Source organism: Lycium ferocissimum, chromosome 11 (genome assembly GCF_029784015.1).
Source record: "Lycium ferocissimum isolate CSIRO_LF1 chromosome 11, AGI_CSIRO_Lferr_CH_V1, whole genome shotgun sequence".
Taxonomy (NCBI): domain Eukaryota; kingdom Viridiplantae; phylum Streptophyta; class Magnoliopsida; order Solanales; family Solanaceae; genus Lycium; species Lycium ferocissimum.
In genome coordinates, this window is record NC_081352.1 from 36,951,876 (window position 1) to 36,976,867 (window position 24,992).

Consider the following 24,992-nt stretch of genomic DNA (forward strand, 5'->3'; position numbering starts at 1 on the left):
TACCGGAGATCGGGGGTTGAGGGCTAGCTCACTTGGTGAGCTTCCTGCATTCCACGATTGAGGAGGAGGGATCAAACTCTATCAATAATGTAGCATGATCCTCCCCCTTTCACATTAGTCAATGTAGGATTGTAACAAAAATAAGACATCACAATATCAAGATAAATAACAAATGAAGCAACACATAATAATACACACATAAAGACAATGAGCTACACGATATCAAAATAATACTAGGTGATCTTTGTATGAACCTTAAACTTTAAATTTTGAATGCGCCTCTGATGCTGAATATAATATCTTCACTTTCATTCATGTTTCTATTTTCCACTTATAAAGAAAACATTTCATTTTCTTTGGATTAAAAAACATGAGCTTTGAGTGTAAGGCCGTGTTACATCATGATAAGTTATGCTATTTCATGTTTTGATGATTTGACAAACTGATCTGAGGAACCATATATGCATTTAGAGGGACCAGATGGGATTAGGTTCCACTAGCCGTTGCAGGATCAACTCTGCACTGTAAAGTCGCCGACATCGATCGACATGCGGTAAAGAAGACGGTCATAGCTTAAGGTTGCTAGTGGACAATGTAACGTCCCTTTCACATCAACACTTGCTCCACCTATATAAACAACATGTTACAAGTGAAATCCTATCACTTGCAAATCTGAAAACCACTCTCTTCTCAAGTGAAGCCGCCGCATCTCTAAGTGCTCTCAAGAACAAAGCTGCAACAAACAGAAGGACCAGTTCCCAAAGATGTCTAAAGTCCGTAGGTTTGTTGAGTCTTTGTCATTTGTTCTTTATCTTGTATTCCTACATGGCTTTCAAGAAGTGTAATAGTAGGACGAATTATCCACCATTCAGAGTTTAATTTGTTCACTTGGCTAAAGTTAGTTAAGTTGTTTTCTTTGCAATAGCGTTATTGTAAGGGGGAGGTATTAAGAGTTTAATTCCTAGGTTGCAATAGGTTGTAATATGAAGTTACTCATTTATAATGAAGTTTGAGCAAATCCTACTGCAGTGGGTCATGATTTTTAATCCCTTGAGTAAGGAGTTTTTCGCGTAACTATCTTGTGTTGTTTACTTTCTGTCGTACTCAGGGGAACAGATAGAGGACCTGATTCTCCCTGGTTCTTTATACTGTTTGGTGGACTCTTATATTCTATCAATCACATTGTCTCCCATAAGTTGATCAAATTGCGCTAAAGCAGGACCCATACTTTTAATATTTATACATTCGCACCCTCTCTTTTTGTGTCCCTCAACAAAAATTCTGGCAGGGAGTGCATTCGAGTAAATTCCGTACAAAGGTCACTGATGTTTTGAGAATTGCTTACTAATATCACTTTTGTTTATTAAGACTAGAATATCACTCAGCTATCACTATTTTCTTCAAAATATACTAAACACCATAAAATCCTCATTCTCTCCTAGTTGTTATGCCATGTTACATTAAAAATTAATTTTTTAATAATAAATTTATTTAGGAAAATCTACATGGTATAGAGAACATTAGGGCTTATTTATATTTAGTAGCTATACTTTGCCCAAATTACATCTCATAGCTAAATTTTGTATGTTAATGACACAAGATAACTAATTCAAAACCATCTTCTATTATTTCATTGTATCAATATTTTCCCTCAACACCCTCTCTCTTCTCCCTCAACTCTCTCACCATACTACCTCCTCCACAGCCGCTTCTTCTCTCTCCACCGCCGCCTGCCACCATGGAGATCTCCGGTGAGTTCCACCGCTGTCGCTGTCAAATCTAACCCTAGTGCAGTAGAAGTCCCCTTGTTTCTCTCTCTATCTTTAAATCTCTTTGTTTTTCTAGAGAGAAAAAGCTCTAAAATTCCATTAATGGCTTCAAAGCTTCAAAGTCCGCCGGAGCTATGCTTAGATCTAGCATCATTGACCGCTGTCGCCACCTCCTTATCATCAACAACAGATCTGAGCTTTATTGTTTTTCTAGAGAGAGAAAGTTTTTCTTTTTTTTTCTTTTTTTGTATCTACGTCGTCGTCGCCTGGTCGTTTTCCGGTGGCGGCTCAGATCTGAGGTTTTTATTTTTTTGTATTTCAAATCGGAGTGTATACATACAGTGTATATGGTGATTTTCGGTTGTATTTCGAACGAGATCTTTTTGTATACAAAATGAATACAGTAAATTTGAAGTGTATACAAATTAATACAATGAATTTTATTTCTTGTATTTAGTATTTGAGTGTATTCGTTAATTTTTTAGTGCAAAATTCAGTGTTTGGGTGTGTGTTTTGAAGGATTTTTTTTCGTATATAATCGATTTTAAATATAATAAAGTGAAGACAGTGTAAAAATAGCTACAAATGCATGCAGTTGAGTTGAATACATTTGACTTGAATACAACTTAGTTGAATACATCTGACTTGAATACAACAAAATCTGAATTGAATACAGCGAAATCTGACTCAATCGAATTTTGAATACAATCCGATTTTTGAATACAATCTACTGTAGCAATCTACTGTAGCGCGCAACTATAGCTACGAAATGTAATTAGCTAAAATATAGCTATACCCAATTTAAAACCCCTAAATGTTAGTCGTTTATGTAAAATTCCCATTTATTTAACTCATCAAACCCATTTAATCCAACCCAATCCAAAACCCATTTAACATACCAACTCATGTCTCTTACCCATTTAGCCCGGTTAGAAACATCAAGGAAGCGTAATTTTTATACCTTGTTTTCTTCACATGACCTAAATGATAACTATCTGGCATCAAAAAAACGTTAATGGCTCATTATACCAGATTTAATTAAGAGGAAAATATTATCTTTTTTGATCGAACGAACACATTTTATTTCATCACCTCAAAAAACAAGCAATAACAAAAAGCCTATGTCAAAACCAAACCAAAACAAATCACCCACCACCTATCTACTCCTTTCTTCTTATACATTGCTAACTATGTATAAAGTTGTTCAATCCATTTTCAATCCTCACTTTGTACTCCCCCTGGATTCGCTTGAGCACCATCAGAGGACTTGGCATAGCTTGATTCTAACATGCCTCATTCCTGGCCATCCAAATTTGGTAATCTAGAGCAACCAACACTGCCCAAATAAATTCTCGACTGATCTACATGACCTTACTTCCCGCTAAGTTGCTGTCTAGGAGGATCCGGGGTGACCTACTAGTCGATTTATATCATCGAATTCCCTTTTCCCTTTTATTCCTGTCTCCTTATTTCCATATAAAGATTTGGTATTTTTTCTCTATTGAGAAAATAATTAGACTAGTTCCTTAAGACTGATCAAGAAGGAAAAACATATTAAGAGCAAAAACTTAAGTCAACTACGTTGATGTTACTAGCTTAATCTGGTTATTACATAATAAGCGTATTTGTGAACTTTTTGAGAATGCCGGCTATAGAGAGTTACTAAGCTTGAAGAGTGGATAAATGAAAAAATACTTTACGGACCACCCTTTGGATCCAAATGATGACTAGCAAAAACTGAAGACTGTTTGAACTTCTTTCTTTCTCCCTTATTCACTAGGGTTGTTCTTAAAATATTCTAATGATCAAAGAAAAACTGAATACAAACAATGTTATGCACATTGATTTCTTTCACCAGTATCACTTTCACCTTTTACATTGTTGAGACGTCTTGTAGTCATCTTTTCTTGTAGCTGCTGGGAGAATTTGCAATACTTAATTTTTAAAATGCGTCTTTTCTTGTCCGTTAGACTGGTCATATGATTTGAATATTATTTTCCAATAGCATTCTCAGTAAATTTATACTATGTGACATCGTGCACTATAATATAGGGTGTGTTTGGTATGAATGGAAAATGTTTTTCTATTTTCTCTTCGTTGGTCACGCTCAAGATCTTGGAAAATGTTTTCCTAAAGAAAATATTTTTCATAAAAATTTGAGCGATAACATTTTCCGGATTAACAAATACACACCAACGCATTCCCCAACCCATTCCTTGTGCGTCGACACCACCCCCAACTTCCACCCTATACCAACAAACCCAACCCACCTCCCCCCACCACCCTACCCCAAGACCCCCCACCACCCCACCCCAAGCCCCCCCCACCACCCCACTAACCCTTACCATCCACCACCATCCCCCCCCCCCCCCCCATACCTCAGAATTTTCTTTTTCATATATATTACTCCCTCCGAATTAAAAAGAGTGTTCACTTAGCAATTTGCACACCCCTTAAGAAAATACTAATTCCTAAACAAATATAGGTAATTTGACTAAACTGCCCCTAATTAAGTAGGTATTGGGATGTGATCACATAACACCTAATAGGGACGAATCTAAAAAAATAAGGTTATTTTTTTCTTGATCTAAGTGGACACTCTTTTTGACCCAAGAAAAAAAAGCTAAGTTGACACTCTTTTTGATCTAGAGGGAGTATTTTACTTTTATAAAAAATTTATAAGAAAGGGTAAAAGATTTCTTACCCCCCACTACCATCCCCCGCCCCCAACCTTCCAATTTTTTTTTTTTTTTTTTTTTTTTTTTTTTTTAAAAAGTGATTTTTTTTTCTTTGGTTTTTCAAACCTCTACATCCCCCCCCCCCCCCCCAACAGCTGGCCCCTGACCTAGCTTCACCATTAACCCCTCCAATAAAATTAATTTTTTTTGAAAGAATGTTTTTAAAAGTTCTTTTCTTTTTTGGATTTTTACACCCACCCCTCACCAACCCCTCCAAAAAAGTTTAATTATTTTATAAAAAAAAAAAAAACATGATTGTCAAGTCTATTTTTTGATTTTTACACCCACTCCCACCCCACTCCAAAAATATTTCATTTTTTATAAAATGTTTTTAAGAGTTTTTTTTCACCCTCGCGCCTGCCTCCCCCACCTTCCAACTCGTATTCCCCACCATCAAAAGTTGCACTCTGAATTTAAAAACTTCATAATGGTTTTGCTTTGAGTATATGCAAATGCTCTTAAAATGACATTTTTCAACTACATACCACATGCAAGAAAATGAGTAGGAAAACTATTTATTTTTTGAGAAAATATTTTTCTTCATACCAAACACACCCATAATCTGTTTTTCTTCTTGATCAGTCTTTAACTCTTAAGCAACTAGTCTAATTGTTTCCTCAAACACCAAATCTTTATATGGAGAGAAAATATTGTCCTTCTAATTAAGTCTAGTATGATGAGCCATTAACTTCTCCTCTGTTGATAGGCTTGTCATGTCAATTTTGATTGTCCGGTAGCTATCATTTAGGTGTGAAAGAAAAGAGCGTATAAAAGTTAAGTTTCTTTGATGTTTTCTATTGGGTTAAATGGGTGTAGGATATGAGTTGGTTGATTAAATAGATTTGAGTTGGGTTGGGTTGGGTTAAATGGATTTGATGAGTTAAATAAATTTATTGCTAAAGAAATAGAGTTTTAATATGACATGACATAGCAACGAGGAGAGAGTGAAGGTTTTGTGTGTTTAGTATATTTTGAGGAAAATAGTGATACAACAACAACAACAACAACACACCCAGTGAAATCCACAAAGTGTGGTCTTGAGAGGGTAGAATGTAAGCAGACTTTACCCCTACCTTGGGAGGCAGGGAGACTGTTAAAATAGTGATAGTTGAGTGATATTTTTATCCTAAAAAAAAAAAAAAAAAAAGTGATATTAATAAGCAATTCTCAATACATGGATGTCCTTTTAGGGAATTTACTCTACTACTTCTGTATGGAATAAACCAAGTAAGGTGAATTCAAATTAATGAAGACTCTAATATAAATACGGAACTCTAAGTAAGCGTTTGACCATGAAAACATATTTTTCACTTTATTTGGAATTTTGGAGTTGGAGTTGTGTTTAGTTATAATTTTTGCTAGTAATATTTGATTGTTTGAATGTATTGAAAGTGAAAAAAATGAAAACAAGATTTTACTTGCTTCCCAAAATCGAAATACAACTTCAAATTGTACTTGAAATTTTCATAGCAAACGCTAATTTCCAAATAAAATGATATAATTTTCCGGAAAAAAGTGAAAAATTCTCATGGACAAACGGGTCCTAAGTGAAAAATTAAAATAAATAACCTTTTGACCAACTTAACCTCCTAAACTAATACTCAAAATACACCTTATTTTCACTATTAACCTATCTTCTTCAATATTCAATATTCCTTCTCTTCTTTATATACCCAAAAGCTCAATTCTCTTGAACACAAACAGAAACTTTTTGCCATTTTAGTACAGTGCTGCATGGCTCAATTACCACCTAAAGTTCCTACAATGGCACATAATTGGCCTTTTCATAACATGCTCCCATTGCATAATTCCTCCTGGGTCGACGACTTTTTTGATTTTTCGTCGAAAATTATGAAACTACATAGAGTACACATATTTATTTCATATATTCATATGATATCACTGGCGTGTTTCTTGATGAATCATATGAAATGGGTCTTCGAATCCTTCTATGCTGTCTGATCAAATCAGCGATGAAGATCAAACATTTTTGTGGAATTAAGCAAACAAACGCGGCCATTAATGACAAAATGATACAGCCATCGTAGTTTTTAAGCTTTTATATGTGAAGTGGATGGTAGGAAGATAATTCTACGTTCCAAAGAGAGGCCTCAATTGGAGGTTATTCACCTTTAACTTACGAGTTCTCTATCTTAAATATCTCATATTGAGTCTAATGTCTTGAGTTTTTAAACATGGTCATATTGGTCCCATGAATGATAGAGCACTCCTTATGTAGATGCTACACTCCTTATGTAGATGCTACTTCTTGGCAGTGGCGGAGCCAGGATTTTCATCCAGGGGGTTCAAAAATTTTAAAAGGTAAATATACGAAGAAGTCAGGGGGTTCAACACCTACTACATATACAAAATAAAATAATTTTAAGTTTGAAAATACACTGTAATTTTTTGCCGAGGGCCCCCTGGATATAAGCTGGCTCCGCCCCTGCTTGTTGGACGTTTTTCTACTCTTTTGTATCGTTTACTAACCGCTTGGCAAATTCGGCTTAAACTGTAACGGAAATCAGATAACTTTGGTACCTTATAGTTCCCTCTATCCTACTATGTTGCTTGGACTCTCCAAAAATGATGCCGCACCCTGTCTGATCCTTCAAAAATGCACTACTTTTGAAGGATCCGACACACACCCGTGTCCATTTTTGAAGAGTCCGAGTAACATTTACCCAATGTTTTTTTCTTACATGTTGCATCTGCAATAAATTATAGTAAGTTTTGTATCCTCTTTTTGAGCTTTCTTTTTGCTTTTTATATGCAAAAGAATTAATTCTGTGTGAATGCAAATGTAGAAGACTCTCTTTCCCATGAGGACTTCTGTAGACTTCGGGACTCTATTTGGTTCTTGACTAGCTAAGAGAGTAAAGGTGGCCTTTTCGCTACAGTGGATGTGTGAAGGTGATATTAAGAAGCAATTTTGAGTACATGAATGATCTTTTAGAAAATTTACTAGACTACTTCTGTATGAAATAAACCAAGTAAGGTGAATTCAAATTAATGAAGACTCCAATATAAATACGTAACTCTAAGTAAGCGTTCGACCATGAAAACCAAGTATTTTTCACTTTTATTTGGAATTTTGGAGTTGAAGTTGGAGTAGTGTTTGGTTATAGTTTTTGCGAGTAATATTTGGTTGTTTGAATGTATTGAAAGTGAAAAAAGTGAAAATAAGGTTTTAATAGTTTCTCAAATTCGAAATACAACTTCAAGTTGTATTTGAAATTTTCATAGCCAAACGTTGATTTTCAAATAAAGTGATAAATTTTTTGAAAAAAAGTGAAAAATTCTCATGGACAAACGGGGCCTAAGTGAAAAATTAAAATAAATAACCCTTTGACCAACTTAACCTCCTAAACTAATACGCAAAAGTCAAAATACACCTTATTCTCACGATTAACCTATCTTCTTCAATATTCAATATTCAATATTCAATATTCCTTCTCTTCTTTATATACCCAAAAGCTCAATTCTCTTGAACACAAACAGAACCTTTTTACCATTTTAGTATAGTGCTGCATGGCTCAATTACCACCTAAAGTTCCTACAATGGCACATAATCGGCCTTTTCACAACATGCCCCCATTGCATAATTCCTCCTGGGTCGACGACTTTCTTGATTTTTCGTCGAAAATTATGAAACTACATATAGTACACATATTTATTTCATATATTCATATGATATCACTGGCATGTTTCTTGATGAATCATATGGGATGGGTCTTCGAATCCTTCTATGCCGTCTGATCAAAAAATTTTGTGGAATTAAGCAAACAAACGCGGCCATTGATGACAAAATGATACAGTCACGTTTCAGTTACACCCACAAAAATACAAAGAAAAAGTGGTAATCCACGTTTCAAGAACGATAAACGTGTGTTAGTTTCTCTGCTTCTCTCTATTTATGTCTATACTGCATTTGGAATCACTTTAGAACATATCGATAAACAATAAAAGTGGTTAGTTTTTCTGCTTTATAGAACTTATCGAAAAACAATCGTTTTTTCTTGGTCGGTTAGAGCTTTTTTTTTTTTTTTTCCTAATTAATCTTGTGAAAGTGCATGCATTTACTTCCCTGAAGAAACTTTTTGTGGGTTTTTGCTGGATTTTGTTTATATGATCATTGATCACCATTTTTTATGTATATCTGACTCAAATTTAGGGGTTTGTTGTTTGCTTATTTTATGTAGGGCTCTCCAGTTGTGGTGAAATTTTAACGGCAAAAGAATCGATTTCTTGTAAGGTAAAGTGGTAGGTTTTTTTTTTTTTTTTAATCTATCTAATAGTACTCTTTTTTTTCCATTTTAATTAGTGAATTGAATGTGTTTTTAACTTTTTATATCAGTTGCATGTTAATTCTCACTGAATAATTCTTAAAGATTAGTTTTTTCTATGTCTATATCTTGTGTTTGTGTATGTACAACTTAGAATCAATTTATATGGGCACGCTATAAGAACGATTTTCCATAACGGTCATGTTCATTCGTTGTTTGGGGGAGAAAAGGTGAAAAATTGAAGGTTTTAAATTATTTAATTAGTCTCCGGGGATTGTTTTGTTTGAATGAAAGGTGTCTAAATGGAGCGAAATGGTGGGAGAAAACACTTGGTGATTTCTTCCCATCTCCCGAAACATTGGTAGGTGGACTTACTCGATACCTGTGCTGGCGGGAGGTAGCAGGTATCCAGTGGAACAATCGAGGTGTGTGCAAGTTGGCCTAGACACTGCCGTCTCTAAGAAAAAAAATCTAGCCCCTTGCTTGATTAAAAAAAAAAAGGATTCAGTGAGTCGACTTTTAACTAATTTCAGAGTGAAGCTTCTGGGCATTGTTTTCTTCAGTCTTGACTAACAGTTATTAAATTTTACTTGAACTTTGAAATTGTTTGATCAGTGTATAATTGTTTTTTTGTTTTTGAAGTTATGCCTTATAAAGAAAAGGTTTATGAAGTTATGTTTGCCTTGGTTAACCCCAGTCCTCAAGGTTCATTGAATTTGTAAACTACTGGTTCATGTAATTCAAGTGTGTGTTCTTTGTTACGATTGTTTATAGGCATTTCCCTAAGGAACCGTACTTCCTATCTGATTGACATTTCGAAAGTTTATTCCCTATAAGGTAACTAGGAAAGAAAGGCAAATTTTCATAGAGCTAGCTCAACTTCGTGATAAACAGTTTAGCTAAAAGTAGGTCTGTATGGAACCATCGTAGTTTTTAAGCTTTTCTTTGTGAAGTGGATGGTAGGAAGATAATTCTACGTTCCAAAGAGAGGCCTCAATTGGAGGTTATTCACCTTTAACTTACGAGTTCTCTATCTTAAATATCTCATATTGAGTCTAATGTCTTGAGTTTTTAAACATGGTCATATTGGTCCCATGAATGATAGAGCACTCCTTATGTAGATGCTACTTGTTGGACCTTTTTCTACTCTTTTGGATTGTTTACTAACCCCTTGGCAAATTCGGCTTAAACTGTAACGGAAATCAGATAACTTTGGGTACCTGATAGTTACCTCTATCCTACTATGTTGCTCGGACTCTCCAAAAATGATGCCGCACCCGTGTCTGATCTTTCAAAAATGAACTACTTTTGGAGGATCCGACACGCACCCGTGTCCATTTTTGAAGAGTCCGAGTAACATCAACCCAATGTTTTTTTCTTACATGTCGCATCTGCAATAAATTATAGTAAGTTTTCTATCCTCTTTTTGCTTTTTTATATGCAAAAGAATTAATTCTGTGTGAATGCAAATGTAGAAGACTCTCTTTCCCATGTGGACTTCTGTAGACTTCGAGACTCTATTTGGTTCTTGACTAGCTAAGAGAGTAAAGGTGGCCTTTTCGCTAACTGTGGATGTATGAAGGTTTTATCTGGGTTGTCAATTTTGTTACAACTTCTTCTCTGAAAGACATAAACAAATAAAAGAAGTGTACTCTTTCGTGTTTGCCTGGATGCTTCAAGGAAGAAGGTCTTGGCATGTTAATATGCATTTAGGGGAAGAGATCTGTCCAAAAGAGTGCTCTGCTATGAACTTTTGCATGTTTTTTTCTGAGTATTTGAAGTGTTTAGTTATTTCCCCTATTTAATTATGTTTCCTAGATCCGATTTTACTATTTTCCTTATTAAAGTATATTGCACTTGTCTTTAAGTCAGATTTTTACGTTAGTAATTCTTGGCAATAGTAGATGCACGTTGCTTCTATTATCGTCTCTGTTGTCTATTTAAGGATAGTATGAGTAATAATTAGTGCTTATAAAAAGGATGGTTATAATAGTAACATCTAAGCTTAGCTGGGAATTTATTGCAGATTGCGATTATATTATTTCTTCTGGAGATAGAGCTAATCATTTCGATGAAATAATGTTAATGCTACGTATCCAGGGCAGAAATTTGGCATCTGAGACAATTGAATGCTTTAGAAATGTGACTTTATTCTTTTATATGATATTACTAAAAAATGTAGAAATTACACTTTTTAAATTTTTAACTGCACTGCTATTTTTGCTAAAATAGCATGGTTAGTGTAAATCCTTTGAGTGCATAGCTGCAAAGGGTCTAGCTAGTTGGTTTGAACTACACAAGGCTACATTTTATTGAAGCCTTACGGCTGCTGCTTAAGTAACTATGCTTACTGCGATACCATTAGTATCCTGCAGCTACCTTTTTGCTTTCAATAAAATTGAAATATTTCGCCCCTAATGGTTTACAGTTGCAACAGGAACGACCTAATTGCTCTAATGAACTAAATCCTTTCTCTGACAAAAGTTAGCTTCTATTCGTTAGGTGTATTTTGCAGATCTTGGTGTTCCTTCACCCATGAGATTTCCAGTATCCCATGTTTAACCCTCTTTCTCCTCACCACCTTCTTTGTCCCGCCATCATCCTTTTCTCCATTTGTATCGGGCTATAAGATTTGTTTTTTGTGGCAGTGGGTACCTGTGTAGCTTCCCTGTGTCCGGACTGGGTTAGATATGGAATAGTAGCATGCTGTCTATCCACGTGCCATTTTGCTCATATAATTCCCGATTCTCTTTCGCCGTGGTTTGGTTACTCTTTACCAAATTAACAACTCCATATCAAGAAAAAAATCGATGCTCTCGACTCTATTGTTACTTGGTGTAATGTCTATGATTGCGTGTGTTCCAGTAAGCAACAAACAACAACACACCCAGTGTGATCCCACAAGTGGGGTCTGGGGAGGGTGGAGTGTAGGCAGACCTTATGTCACGACCCGGCTAGGGGCCATGACGGGTACCCGGAGCTAACTACCAAGCACCACTCATTCTACTACTCATCATACTTATCCTGCCTTCATTTATTATTCCTGACACCGCTAGCCATGAGGAGGAATCATTTTCACTTTTAAAACATATCCATATTTATATACACAAGCCCTCCGGCTATCAAAATGATATACAAAATTACCACGTAATCATCATGGGACATCTACTACCCACACGTACGTATCTACGAGCCTCTACTAGAGTAAGACATAAGGACGGGACAGGACCCCGTCGTGCCCAAAATATATACACAAAATAATATATCGAAATGGCACCTCCGGAATAATGGAGTGCTCCTGTAGGTCTGCTGAGTAACTCCTAGGGATCTACACCGTCTCCCTGTCTACCTGTGGGCATGAACACAGCGTCCAAAAAGAAAGGACGTCAGTACGAAATATGTATTGAGTATGTAAGGCATGAGTACTAACATAAATAAAACGTGAAGGACAGCATATGATAAAAGACCAAGTAATACCTTTTGAGATATTCATCATACTTGCTTTACCTTTTCTTAGGAATCGTGGAATGCACATACATATACATATCCTAGTACCATATCTGCTCATACATATTAAACATTATCCGTATTCGGCCACGTAGTGGCTCGACAGTATCCGTATTCGGCCACGTAGTGGCTCGACAGTATCCGTATTCGGCCACATAGTGGCTCGACAGTATCACATACATGTCATCCGTACCCGGCCATAATAAGGCTCGGTATATCCCATTATCATCATTGCCATCACTACGGAAGTCTTTTATCAATATCATCTTAAGAGTCTTGGAAGTCGCAAACTCTAGCTTTTCTTAGGAGTAGTACATTTCAGACATTTTAACTGAATTCGTAATAAGGGAATTATGCTTCTATATCCCCTGGAAAGCACAATCATTTTCGCTATCATGATCGTCATTACTGTCATGTCTCACTTTTAAAGAAAACGATAACATAAGACAAGGCCAACTATCATGAATGTGACGGAGGACATGTGGAACTTTAGTCTTTGGGTATCTGTCACGACCCGAATTACGGGCCATGACGGGTATCCGGGGCTAACCACCGAACACCACTCATTCCGTTACCTATATGCTCTCACTCATAATACTTGCTCGAGTTCATAAAAATATATCATCATTTGAAACATAATTACTTTTATAAACCTAAGCCCTTCGGCTATCAAAATAATATATACATGCATATACATACAAATTATGGGACCATGCTACCCACACTGCGTATCTACGAGCCTCTACTAGAGTACTAGACATATGGACGGGACAGGACCCCGTCGTGCCCAATCATGGATGTTTACATATATGTACCAAAAGAATAATCAACGGCACCTCCGGACAATGGAGAGCTCACAAGTCAGCTACTAGCTCCTAAGGATCGGCACCGTCTCCTTGCCTACCTGTGGGCATGAACACAGCGTCCAAAGAAAACGGACGTCAGTACGAATATTGTATTGAGTATGTAAGGCAGAAATGAAATAAACATAGTAAGAATATCATAAGTCACGAGATGAGGATACAACCTGTATACTCTTTTAGGCGTAAGTACATTTCATATACATACATCATACATAAGTAGATCATGTGCATTATCATAGCGTATGTCTTATCATATCACATATACATCATCATGCCATACATGCATCGTCACATCAATCATACATCATCATGTTGTTAACCCGCGTCCGGGTAACCATCAAATGCCGCCCACTAGTGGTGTCATGCCCGGCCTTCTAGGCTCGGTGGAATCATAGCAGCCCGCCTTAGCGGTGACATGCCCGGCCATCTAGGCACGGTGGAATCATACGCAGCCCGCCTTAGCGGTGACATGCCCGGCCAATTAGGCGCGGTGGAATCACATCATCATCATATATCATGCATTTATCATCATACATATCATAGACTCATCATTATGCGTATATCATCAATTTATACCTTAGGACTTGAAAGCAACCATAACTATGTCGGGGTGACGTAAGGTCGTAACCCCCGATTACTTTATGGAGTAACCATAGTCGTCATATCTCACCTTGGAAGAACTACGTTAAGGTGAGTGTACATGAAAAAGACATTAGTGGATCATGGTAAACATCATTAGCTTCGTAGATACATTATATCGTGGTCTCTAGACTTAAGCTTGGCATTATCGTCGTCTTATTCATATCACATTTCTTGTCTCGTGTGGCCATTCATGAACATAGGCCTTTAGTCTTTTAGGATGTAGGAAATTCACGAAGAGGGAGGAAAATCATGCATAAGATTCATGCCTTAGAAAGAAGGGTTAAGCCTCACATACCTTTGTCGCTCAACTATTCTATTGCTTGCTCGTTCTCCTTTAACGCGCTCGTTTATACCTTCAAGGGAATTCATGTCGTCATTAGCTAAATAATCATGAGAACGTACTTACTAAAGCTAGAGAAATTTGGGCAGCGTTTCCTTTGTTTATACTACTTTCCGCCATATTCCATATCAACTCCCAACATTCATAACAACAATCACAATGTCGCTAGCAACAATCGTCATTCATTTACGTTATTCGCATTTCTCAATTTCACTCCAATTCTCCCTATTCATGACTAAGGTCCATTGTCGCATTCTTTCTCATACAATACTCATTTCATGCTCTAAATATCATTTATAACACATTTATAATTTCAACGTATCCATTTTTCATGATTCATCTCAACTACTATTCCACAATAACATTATTCACCCCTTTTATGACCCATTTTCTATACTCTTCTACAATCCTTGAGTTTCAACTTATAAATACTTCAAACAACATGTAGGGATCATGAAACTTACCTTAAATAATAGAGGAACAAGCTTTGGATGACAATTCACCTTTTCCACCAAAACCCTATTTTCCTCTTTCTTGGATTCTCTTGATTTGGATGACTTCAATGGAGTTTCATAGGCTTGATTCACTTCAAATCTTGTTGTTGATCCTTGATTCTCTTGGTTTTCTTGTGGATGAAATATTTGGAAGGTTCTAGAGGTGTGGAGAGGTTGAAGACGTTGATGGAAATGAATAAAATGAAGTGGGATTACATTTAAAGACTTGGAATGATTTCAGTCGGCGGGACTTCCACGGACAGCTTCACGGTCCGTGGAACCCATTGTTGGTCGTGGAACTGGTCGTGGTTCACGACCAACCAGCCACCTTCTCTGCTGGCTGTTCCACAGACACATCCACGGTCCGTGGACCATGGTGCTGTCCGTGGAACATGGTCGTGGAACTCACAGTTCCACCGGAATGGTTCCCGTCGTTTCATTTGATCTCCAACCCTTATGGAATCTTCTTAGCACTTTTTTATCACTTTATTATTAATCTAGGGGACGTTATAACCCTTCTCCAAAACATCCTTAAGGTATCACTAACTCAATACTCATAGTTCTCGTCCGACACACTAACTTATAACTCGCTTTCCCTAACAACTTTCTTGCCTTAACTCGGATGCCTTTGGAAATCTTAATTAGGACCATCAAATACTATTTCTTACTTGTCCAAACCTCGTATACGTCTCTCCCCTCGTGCGTCTATTCATGGTATGCTAACGGGGAATTTCCGAGGTGTAACAGTATCACTGGGAGGAAAATTACCATCGTAATCGTTGTCATGAAGAACATTCCTCAACATTATCATGATGGCCTTAAGAATCATGGAAGCCTAACATTTTAGGAGTAAGGATAATGTGGAACACAAGCGTGGGGTCACAACATAGGAATTACCATTATAAAGATCACTATTATTCATATCGCAAGATTCGCCGAGAAAGTTATGGGTCTCTAGTGTTCTTGGGCTTGGTGCGTTGTGAGTGTCGTATGTAGTTTGACCACTATGGAATCATCACCATTATCATAGAACATATCTCATCTCTGGCTCATAAGAAAACTCTTAATAATCATGGAATGCATGGGAGATACAATACAGGGGTCATGTCTTAGGAAGGAAAAGGGGCTAGCATCATAATGTGGGTCCATGATAATGAACAACATCAAGGAGTCGTACAAGGATCATTAGCTTTGTAGAATGTCATGTCATATTCGTAGCATGAAGTTCGTGAAGATATCGTATCATAGGCTTTAGAATCTCTAGACTTAGGCTCATCGTTACCATTATCGTATTCATAACATAGCCCTTATTCTTTTATCTCATAAGAAGCTCTGCATAACGTTGACTCATATTTTCCAGAATGTAAGAAAGTCATGGAGAGATAAGGGAAGTCATGTCATAAGAATCATGCCTTAGAAAGAAGGGACTAGCCTTACATACCTTTTCGTTTAGCTACTTTATCACTTGAACGTTCCCCTCCAATATTCACATTCGTACCTTCAAGAGAGTTTGTACTAATATTAGATAATCGATAACATATGCATGTTTAAACTAAGGCTAGAGAAAATTGGGCAGTATCTCCTTTGTTTATACAACGTTCTCCATATCATATATCAACTCCCAAGCATCAATAACAATATTCATAATATCATACTCAACAATCTTCGTCAACCATACATTATTCAATTCTCCTACTTCCCTTTCAAGGGCATCCATAACCATGGTCATAATACAATATTACATTCATCCTCATATAATGTTCCTCCCATGTCCTTAATATCATTTATAACATATTTATAATCACATCATATCAAAAATCATGACTCATACTAATCTATTACTCACAAATGCCACTATTCTCATATTTGTAACCCATCTTCTACCTCCTTCCATAATCCAAGTCTTTCAACCCCTCAATAGTCTAAATAACATGGAAGAATCATAAAACTTACCTTTGATTGGGTAGGAGCAAGTTTGGATGAAATTACTTCACTTGAGGAAAAACCCTAGCTTCAATCCAAAGAAATTATTTACTTCTAGCAATCCTAAAGAGCTTCCTTGCACTTGATTTCCTTGGATTAATGATGTTGATCTTTGATTTGCCTTGGATTTATGTAAATGGAGTGTGGAGAAGGCTCTAGAGGTGTGGAGAGGGTTTTTGGGAGTGTTTGGGGTCTGTGGGTGAAGAAAAATGGGAAAAAAATGAAGTGGGCCAAATATATGTAACTTGGAACTTTTCCACCGACAGCAACTTACGGTGGACATACGGTTCGTATGTCATACTTACGGTCCGTATGTCTGACCGTATGTTGGCCAAAATTCTGCACAACTCTCTGATGTTGTTTTACGCCTCTCAGACATGACAGACGGTCCGTATGTCACTTTTACGGTCCGTATGTTGGGCCGTATCTCTGCCCAGTCAACAAACTTTCACAAAAAGTACTTTCTTCGATTATCTTAGCCTCGGAACCTTTAGGGTACATGCTTAATGATTGTCAAAAGTCTTTCTTTAACCTGATAGGGGTATCATAGCCTCTCTGGACTTACATTAGTTTGCTTACGACGTAATCGACGTGGAAATTCTCAAGGTGTAACACCTTACGCCTTTGAATAGGATCTTGTTAACTATAAGTCACCTGTGAAGTGTTTTTTTTTTTTAGATGAATGTCAAGAAAAAATGTCAATATAAGCATTGAACTTCAAGTTTAATTCAATCAGTACGAACTTAGTCACTCTCTTAGTTATGTATTATGATGTAGTTTTGCTTGACGGGTTATTCTTCTCTGACCAGACATTATCCACAAGATTGTACTTGACATCATGGTGCGAAGGAGTATGTCAGACAATAATCACATAATTAATGTGGGAGCAGATCCGCGGAATCAAGAGTATATCCATCCAGAGCCTTGTGTGTTGTATGGGAGCTTTACATCTTTTCCACATCCAAATGTCCACACTGTAATACCAGCTGCAGGAAACATTGGAAATTTCTATTTGCACCATCTACCAAACCATCAAGAGGGCGCTGTAATTTATGGGATGCCACCGTCCAATGGGGTTCAACAGCCGCATCCTGCCACCAATGTTGCAGTATTTGCAACATCATCAAATCACTATAACCCTTATGTGGCTGCTCCATCTACAGATTTTCTAGTTCCAGTAAATCATGGGTTACATAATTCATGGGCCTGGAATCAGGCCGCTCCTTCACCCTATCTTCCCGGTAACTGTCCTTTTTTTAATTTTACGTTTATGACTTTTGAGTATCTATTCAACCTACTTTTTTATTTGATAGGTTAACTTCTCCCCTTCATCAAAGTTCTTGTTCTTCTAAGTTTTGTTTTCTTAGGAGCTATTAGCATGCCGCCAAGTTGAGCAATGCATACGTCAACTGTCCTTTCTTCTTACATGTTTAAAAGGGGCAATCCAACGGAAACACATCTTATACTTTCCTTTTGCCATATTCACATATTTTTGTAGCATAATGTTTATCTCACTTCTTCTTTTTTTTTTCCCTTTACTCAGATTATCAACTGCAATTCGTGATCTTCACTCCAAGTGCTAGAAGTTAACTTCATTAATTGCATCTTTCTTTGCTTCTTTATATTACTTTAGGTGGTGCCGGAGGCTATGTAGATGCTGGATTTATGGCTGTGCAAGGTTATCAAGTAACTGCCAGCAATGGAGGTTTGAATAGTTTTCTGCATGCACCGCCTAATATGCAATATATGGGAGGCCACACTATGAGCTTCTCTCCACAGATGACAGCATCTTCACGCGTCTACCTGCAAAATAGCTCGTCCAATAACTCTAATAATCTATTGCGAGGTGTTGTACCGTTCTCACCAACTGGCTCTAGGTTGTACAGACCTCATCCAAGGGAATTCATGCCTGAAGCAAATACTCGACACCACAACCTCCCTAACATGAGAGTTTTGCCAGAAAATGTAACATTTTTTCCATTTTACCAGTTCTTCTCGTTTTTGTTGTAGTCTCGTTTCATGCAGTTAAAGTAATGGGATTGGATGTTGATGGGGTATCTCTTTCTTTGGTGATTTTACTAGAGGGTGGCAATGCTGGATGTTCCAGCATACCATGAAGTGGGTAATGTTGTTGATCAGTTCAGAGATATGCGTTTGGACATAAATCACATGTCTTATGAGGTGAGGAATATTGTTTCTTAAGTGCATGTATCATCACATTTTTGTAAAAAATCTCGTTCAATTATTTACCATAATCTTGGGTAACTTACCCTGCGATGTAAAAATTCTCCAGGAGCTTCTTGCATTGGGGGAGCATATTGGCAACGTGACAACGGGTTTATCAGAGGAAGCTATTGTCACCAATTTGAAAACGAGGATATTTTTGTCTACCGAGACTCCTTGCGCTCTGGAAAGTGTTGCATGTCAAGATCACAAAACTGACTGTGTCATATGCCAGGTATTAACAATAGCTTTGCTTGTTTACTAGTCCATTTGTGACCTATAGTTTCTAAGTATAATATTTGGATGCTGTTGTGCTGGTTATATTTAATTGTTTAACAAAGTTTCCTTAAATGACTTATTTTTACAACACTTTGCTTAATTTTTATGTTGTCATTCTCTTCCTAAATCATAAATTCATCAAAAGGTTATCTTGAATCTTTGTAAGGTTTCCTTGTCACGCGAATGAGAAGCTTTTTGGTTGTCTACCTGGCACAATGTTATGTTGTGATTTTGTTCATTCTTTGAAGATTGCATCTTATTTGCTTCTGCATGAGTATTAGTATTCAGTTATGTGGTGTTAAATTTTCAAGATTTGCTTTCCGGTGAAGCTATATTCCTTTTCTTGTTGCTTGTTTCTTTGAGATAGCTCTGATGGCCTGCATATGTTACACACATCATTGCAGACTGGTTACATCGACCAAGATAAGATTGGCGTTCTTGAGTGCGGGCACGAGCATCATGAAGACTGCATAAAGAAATGGTTGGTTGTGAAGAATATTTGCCCCATCTGCAAATCCACAGCATTGTCCACAAAGAAACAGGTAGATGGGAGGTCGATGAATAATTAAAATAGTGCAGGCATTCTGTTCTCTTGTTAAATGTTTATTCTCCGATGAGGAAAATGTTCCTGAAACTGTATTATAAATTTTGTACATACTTTGTGCCGTAGTCCAGCTCTCCTAAAACTTTTTTCGTTGACCTTATCTTTGTGGAGCTAAATTTGTCCAGACTTGTAAGTTTTGTTCTGCCGTATAGACGTTCCGTTTCACCATAGCTTCTTTACTCTTGTATTTTTCAAGCTTGTTTTGAGAAACATTTTTATTGAGCTGATGGTCCATTGAAATCAGCCTCTCTACCCTCACAAAGGTAGGGTAAGGTCTCCATTCAACCCACCCACACCAAAACCTAATTGTGAGATTACACTGGGTTGTCTGTGGGTCTCGGCTTTTGATTTTATGGTAGTGCTAATTTTTCCTGTTTTTCATCTTCAAATAGACCAAGATACCTACCGAGAATCATCTTCTTAATTTCTAGTACAAAAAACCTACATGCAAACGCAATTGTGTTGCCAGAGTTAATCGAGCTGTCGAACCATATCCCTAACTAATACATACTTATCTATTGATCGAGCGATTCAATAAATGAATTGCCTTTGTTATAATACCATGTTATTAGGAGTAGAAAATTAGAAATATTTTGAAGGAGAAAAGCCTTTTTGTTATGAAATATTAGGTATATTATGGTGGATGTCCATTACTCCTCAGTAGTTACTCCCACTACTTTCTTCATGATGTAGCTATTAAATCTTCCACCTCCTATCTTCATTATGTAAATATTAATTCCCACACCTCCATGATCTTCCCCATAACCTTCAGTTATTATCTTGTTCATTACCACCGTTTGACTATCCTCTATGTAGTAGTATATATAGGGATATAATAAGTGATGTACTTACACGTGATACTTGGATGAATGAAAAAGCTCTCTTCTCTTGTCTCTCTTTTTCTCTTTATTGTTCTTGCTTTCATCTTTTAATGTATTGTACTAATTCTTTTAGGTTGATTTTACAACAGGTTATCAGCACGAGTCTCTAATCAAATGAGATAGCTTAATCTTTTTCCTAAACGAGTTGATCTGATTTTCTATCGGTTCAATCTCCAGGCAAACTAAAAGGTATATGATAGAGGTTGGCTAATTTTTGTCCACGAATATCATTTTGGGAGTAGAGACAAGTATTCATTCTTTAGCAATCACCATACTATTATCCCACTCGTACTCGGCCAGGTATGTGTCTTATTATGTGTATGACTTGAGTACTCCAGAAAATATATCCCGAGTAAATAACTTGTTTTGACTAAGCAAAAATTTTACCACTTCCTTTTTATGAATTTTCTAATTAAATTTGCTTGATGCAGGCCGACATGATTTTGACATCTTAAATCCATGTTTGAATAATCAACTATCACTACACCAAAAGAGGCTTTTAGTGGCAATATATATTCCTTTTAGCGGCAATAGTTATTGCCACAAAAACATTTACCAAAGAATTGGTTAATGTCATTAGATCCAATGTTGCTAAAGCCTTTAGCGGCATTTTTTATTAGGGCAAAAGTTTGGTATTGCCGGTAGTAATTGATTCTAAAATATAATGTTACACCTCGTGAATTTTCTGTCACGACCCGGCTACTGGCCATGACGGGTATCCGGGGCTAACCACCGAACACCACTCATTCTATTACTTATCTGCTCTCATGCATAATATATGCTCATAATCATAGGAACTATTATCATTTGAAACATATTTACTTTTATAAGCATAAGCCTTTCGGCTATCAAAATAATATATATATATATATATATATATATATATATATATATATATATATATATATATACATGAAAGAAGCAGAGACCATACTACCCACAACTGCGCATCTACGAGCCTCTACTAGAGTACTAGACATATGGACGGGACAGGACCCCGTCATACCCAAAATATATGTACACAGAAACATTGTCTCAAAATAGCACCTCCGAAATAAAGGAGGGCTCCTGTGAGTCTGCTGATAGCTCCTATGGATCTGCACCGTCTCCCTGTCTACCTGTGAGCATGAACACAGCGTCCAAGGAAAAGGACGTCAGTACGAACATTGTACTGAGTATGTAAGGCATAAACAATAATAAGACATCAATGAAATAAGGAAGGCATCAAATGAGGAGCGATCTGTAATTGACTGTGAATCATAAAAGAAATAATGCATGCTGGCTTACTTCATACTCATCATCATATCATGTATGCATAAATATATATAAGCTGCCCGACCATATAGGTTCGGTGTGATAATCAATAGCATTAGCCTGCGTCTAGGCCTCCCGCGTCCGGGGTACCATCTCATGCCGCCCACTAGTGGTGTCTGCCCATGCCATCTGGCCATGGTGTATAGCTGCCCGCCTTGGCGGTGACTGCCCGACCATATAGGCGCGGTGTAATATCATCATCATATGCTCATCATAATATGCTCATCATAATATACTTATCATAATATACGTATCATAATACATGCATGGAAACTCAAGGACGATTATACCTTATCGGGGTGACATAAGGTCGTGAACCCCCGATTACATTATGGAGCATTCATAAACATTCTGCCTCACCTTGAAGGAATTAGCATATAAGGTGAGTGTATATAGTGATCAACGTTAAAAGATTATAAATAGCATCATTAGCTTTATAGGAACATCGTATCATGAACTCTAAAATCTTTAGTCTTAAGCTTATCATCATCATTATCGTACTCATAGCCTGTCTCTTATCTCATATGACTATTCATGAACAAGGACTCTTAGTTTTCTTGAAGATAGGAGATTCATGAAGAAGGAGGAAAATCATGCCATAAGATTCATGCCTTAGAAAGAAAGGACTAGCCTCACATACCTTTGTCGTTTAACTATTCTATTGCTTGCTCGTTCTCCTTTAATGAACCCGTTTTACCTTCAAGAGAATTCGTATCGACATTAGCTAAATGATTACAAGAACGTGCTTACTAAAGCTAGAAAAAATTGGGCAGAATTTCCTTTATTTATATGACTTCCTCCATATTCCATATCAACTCCCAAACATTCATAATAACAATCACAATATCATAGACAATAATCATCATTCATTTGCATTTTCCACATTTCAAAATTCCACTTCAAATTCTCCATAATCATGACCAAAGTTCATTATCGCATTCTTTCACATATAATACTCATTCCATGTTCTAAATGTCATTCATAACGTATTTACAATCTCAACATATCAATATCCACAACTCAATCCAAACTTCTACTCAACAATGATACTATTCACACATATATGACCCATTTTCTATACTCTCTACAATCCACGTGTTTCAACTTATCAATACTTCAAACATCATGAAAATACCATGAAACTTACCTTAGATAGCGTAGAACAAGTCTTGAGTGGAAATACTCTTCTAGCACCAAAACCCTAATTCACCTCTCTTGGGATTTTCTTGGTTTGGATGACTTTAATGGGTTTCACACTCTTGATTTATGTTGGTTTGATGAAGTTGATCATCAATTTCCTTTGTGTTCTTGTGGATGAAGTGTGGAGAGAATATTCTAGAGGTTTCTTGACTTGTGGAGTGAAAATGAAATGAAAATGAAATGTGAGAGAGGTCCTTATATTAATTCTGATAAATAAAACCGAACATACGGTCCGTATATTTTTCACTGACCGTATGTTTGGACAGTATGTTTGGTCCAATGGAGATGCCATTTTGGGCTGAACCTACGGCTGGACATACGGTCCGTGTATTTTATACGGCCAGTATGTCTGGCCGTATGTTGCCCAGCTAACCGAGACTTGTTTTCGTCGACTCGTTTGATCTCCGATCCTTATGGAACCTTCTTAACACTTGTTTAGCACTTCATTAATAATCTAAGGGTCGTTATAACTCTTCTCCAAGACGTCGCTAAACTCTTATTATTTCAATCCTCGAAATTCTTGCCCGACACACAACTTATAACTTGCTTTCCTTAACAACTTTCTCTCCTTAACTTAAATGTCTTTGAAGCCTCGTTTAGGGTCATCAAATACTATTTCTTACTTATCAAAACATCGTATACGCCTTACCCTTCGTCAGCCTATTCACTGTACATTAACGGGAATTTTCCAAGTGTAACATTTTCGCGTCATCGTAAGCAAACTAACGTGAGTTCAGAGAGGCTATGATAGCCCTATAAGGTCAAGAAAGACTTTTAACAAGTGTTAGACAAATATTTAAAGGTTTCGGGATCAAGCGAATAGAAGAATTTAGGTTCGTTAAAAATTTGGAAAAACTTGGCAGAATTTTGGACAGAAATTTTGGTCCAAATTGAGAGGGGCATATCTCCTAGAATATAAGGAGTTACGGAAGTCATAACCTATGAAAATTGAATTTCAGCGAGTCTTCTTTCCAATGCAACTAACAGATCTGATTTCCGTGAAGTATAGAGGACAATACGGCCCGTACAATAAAGTACGTCCCACACTTTCTGGGCGTACTTTGCAAAAAATTCCAGAAAGTCGGGATTTTTTTTTACCTCTGATGAACAGTAACCCGTACTTCAAAGTACGGGATGAGCGGTGCTCGTACTTTCCCCGAAATTTCCAGAAAATTGAGGTCGGTGGAAAATTGTTCCTAAGCCTATAATTAGACATTTCTCATGAATTGGGCCTCATTTTTCAGCTACAATAAAACCCTAAAGCCTCTCTAAGCTTCCATTAACTCACCACATCAACACAAATCCAAGAGAAATCAAAGATTAAACACCAAGAATCAAGAGAATCAAGTGTGTGGATGCTCACAACGGTTGATGGAAGCCAAGAATTCTCTTGGAATTGAAGTTGGGTTTTTTCTCAAGTAAAGTATTTTCATCCAAAGTCCATTCCTATATCACCAAAGGTGAGTTTTGTATTCATCTCATGTTATTAAGAGTATTGAGTGGTTGAATGACTTGGATTGGGGAAGAAAGTAGAATATGAGGCTCAAATGTGAAATAGTGATATTCTTGAATAGTAATTTGACTTGAATCATAATTCTTGATATGCCATGAGTATAATCATGTTGTGAATGATACTAATGATGTTGAGGAAGTATTATATGAAAATGGATATGGTGTTGCATTGTAGTTATGGTTAAGGATGACTTTGAAAGGGAATTTTAAGAGTTGAATAATGTTTAACTTGAAGAATTTTATTGATTATGATATTATGGGTGTTCTTTATCGATATTTGGGAGTTGTTTATCATATGGAGGAAGTTGTTGGAACAAAGGAAATGCTTTTTGCCCAATTTTCGTTAGCTCTTAGTCA

The 24,992-nt window shown here is 36.8% G+C and overlaps 1 protein-coding gene across 7 annotated transcripts in view; it reads left to right on the forward strand.

Annotated features, from left to right (window-relative positions):
- The window catches only part of LOC132037079 (probable E3 ubiquitin-protein ligase ZFP1), a 41,198-nt gene extending 21,252 nt beyond the window's left edge, over positions 1-19,946 (forward strand). For all 7 annotated transcript variants that reach the window (XM_059427531.1, XM_059427529.1, XM_059427530.1 and 4 more), the window contains 6 exons: positions 8,710-8,762; positions 17,432-17,863; positions 18,256-18,587; positions 18,705-18,803; positions 18,916-19,080; positions 19,529-19,946. In XM_059427531.1, coding sequence (XP_059283514.1) covers positions 17,461-17,863; positions 18,256-18,587; positions 18,705-18,803; positions 18,916-19,080; positions 19,529-19,693 — 1,164 coding nt within the window. In that variant the 5' untranslated portion in view covers positions 8,710-8,762; positions 17,432-17,460 and the 3' untranslated portion in view covers positions 19,694-19,946. The remainder of the gene's footprint in view (positions 1-8,709; positions 8,763-17,431; positions 17,864-18,255; positions 18,588-18,704; positions 18,804-18,915; positions 19,081-19,528) is intronic.
- The last annotated feature ends 5,046 nt before the right edge of the window (positions 19,947-24,992 follow it).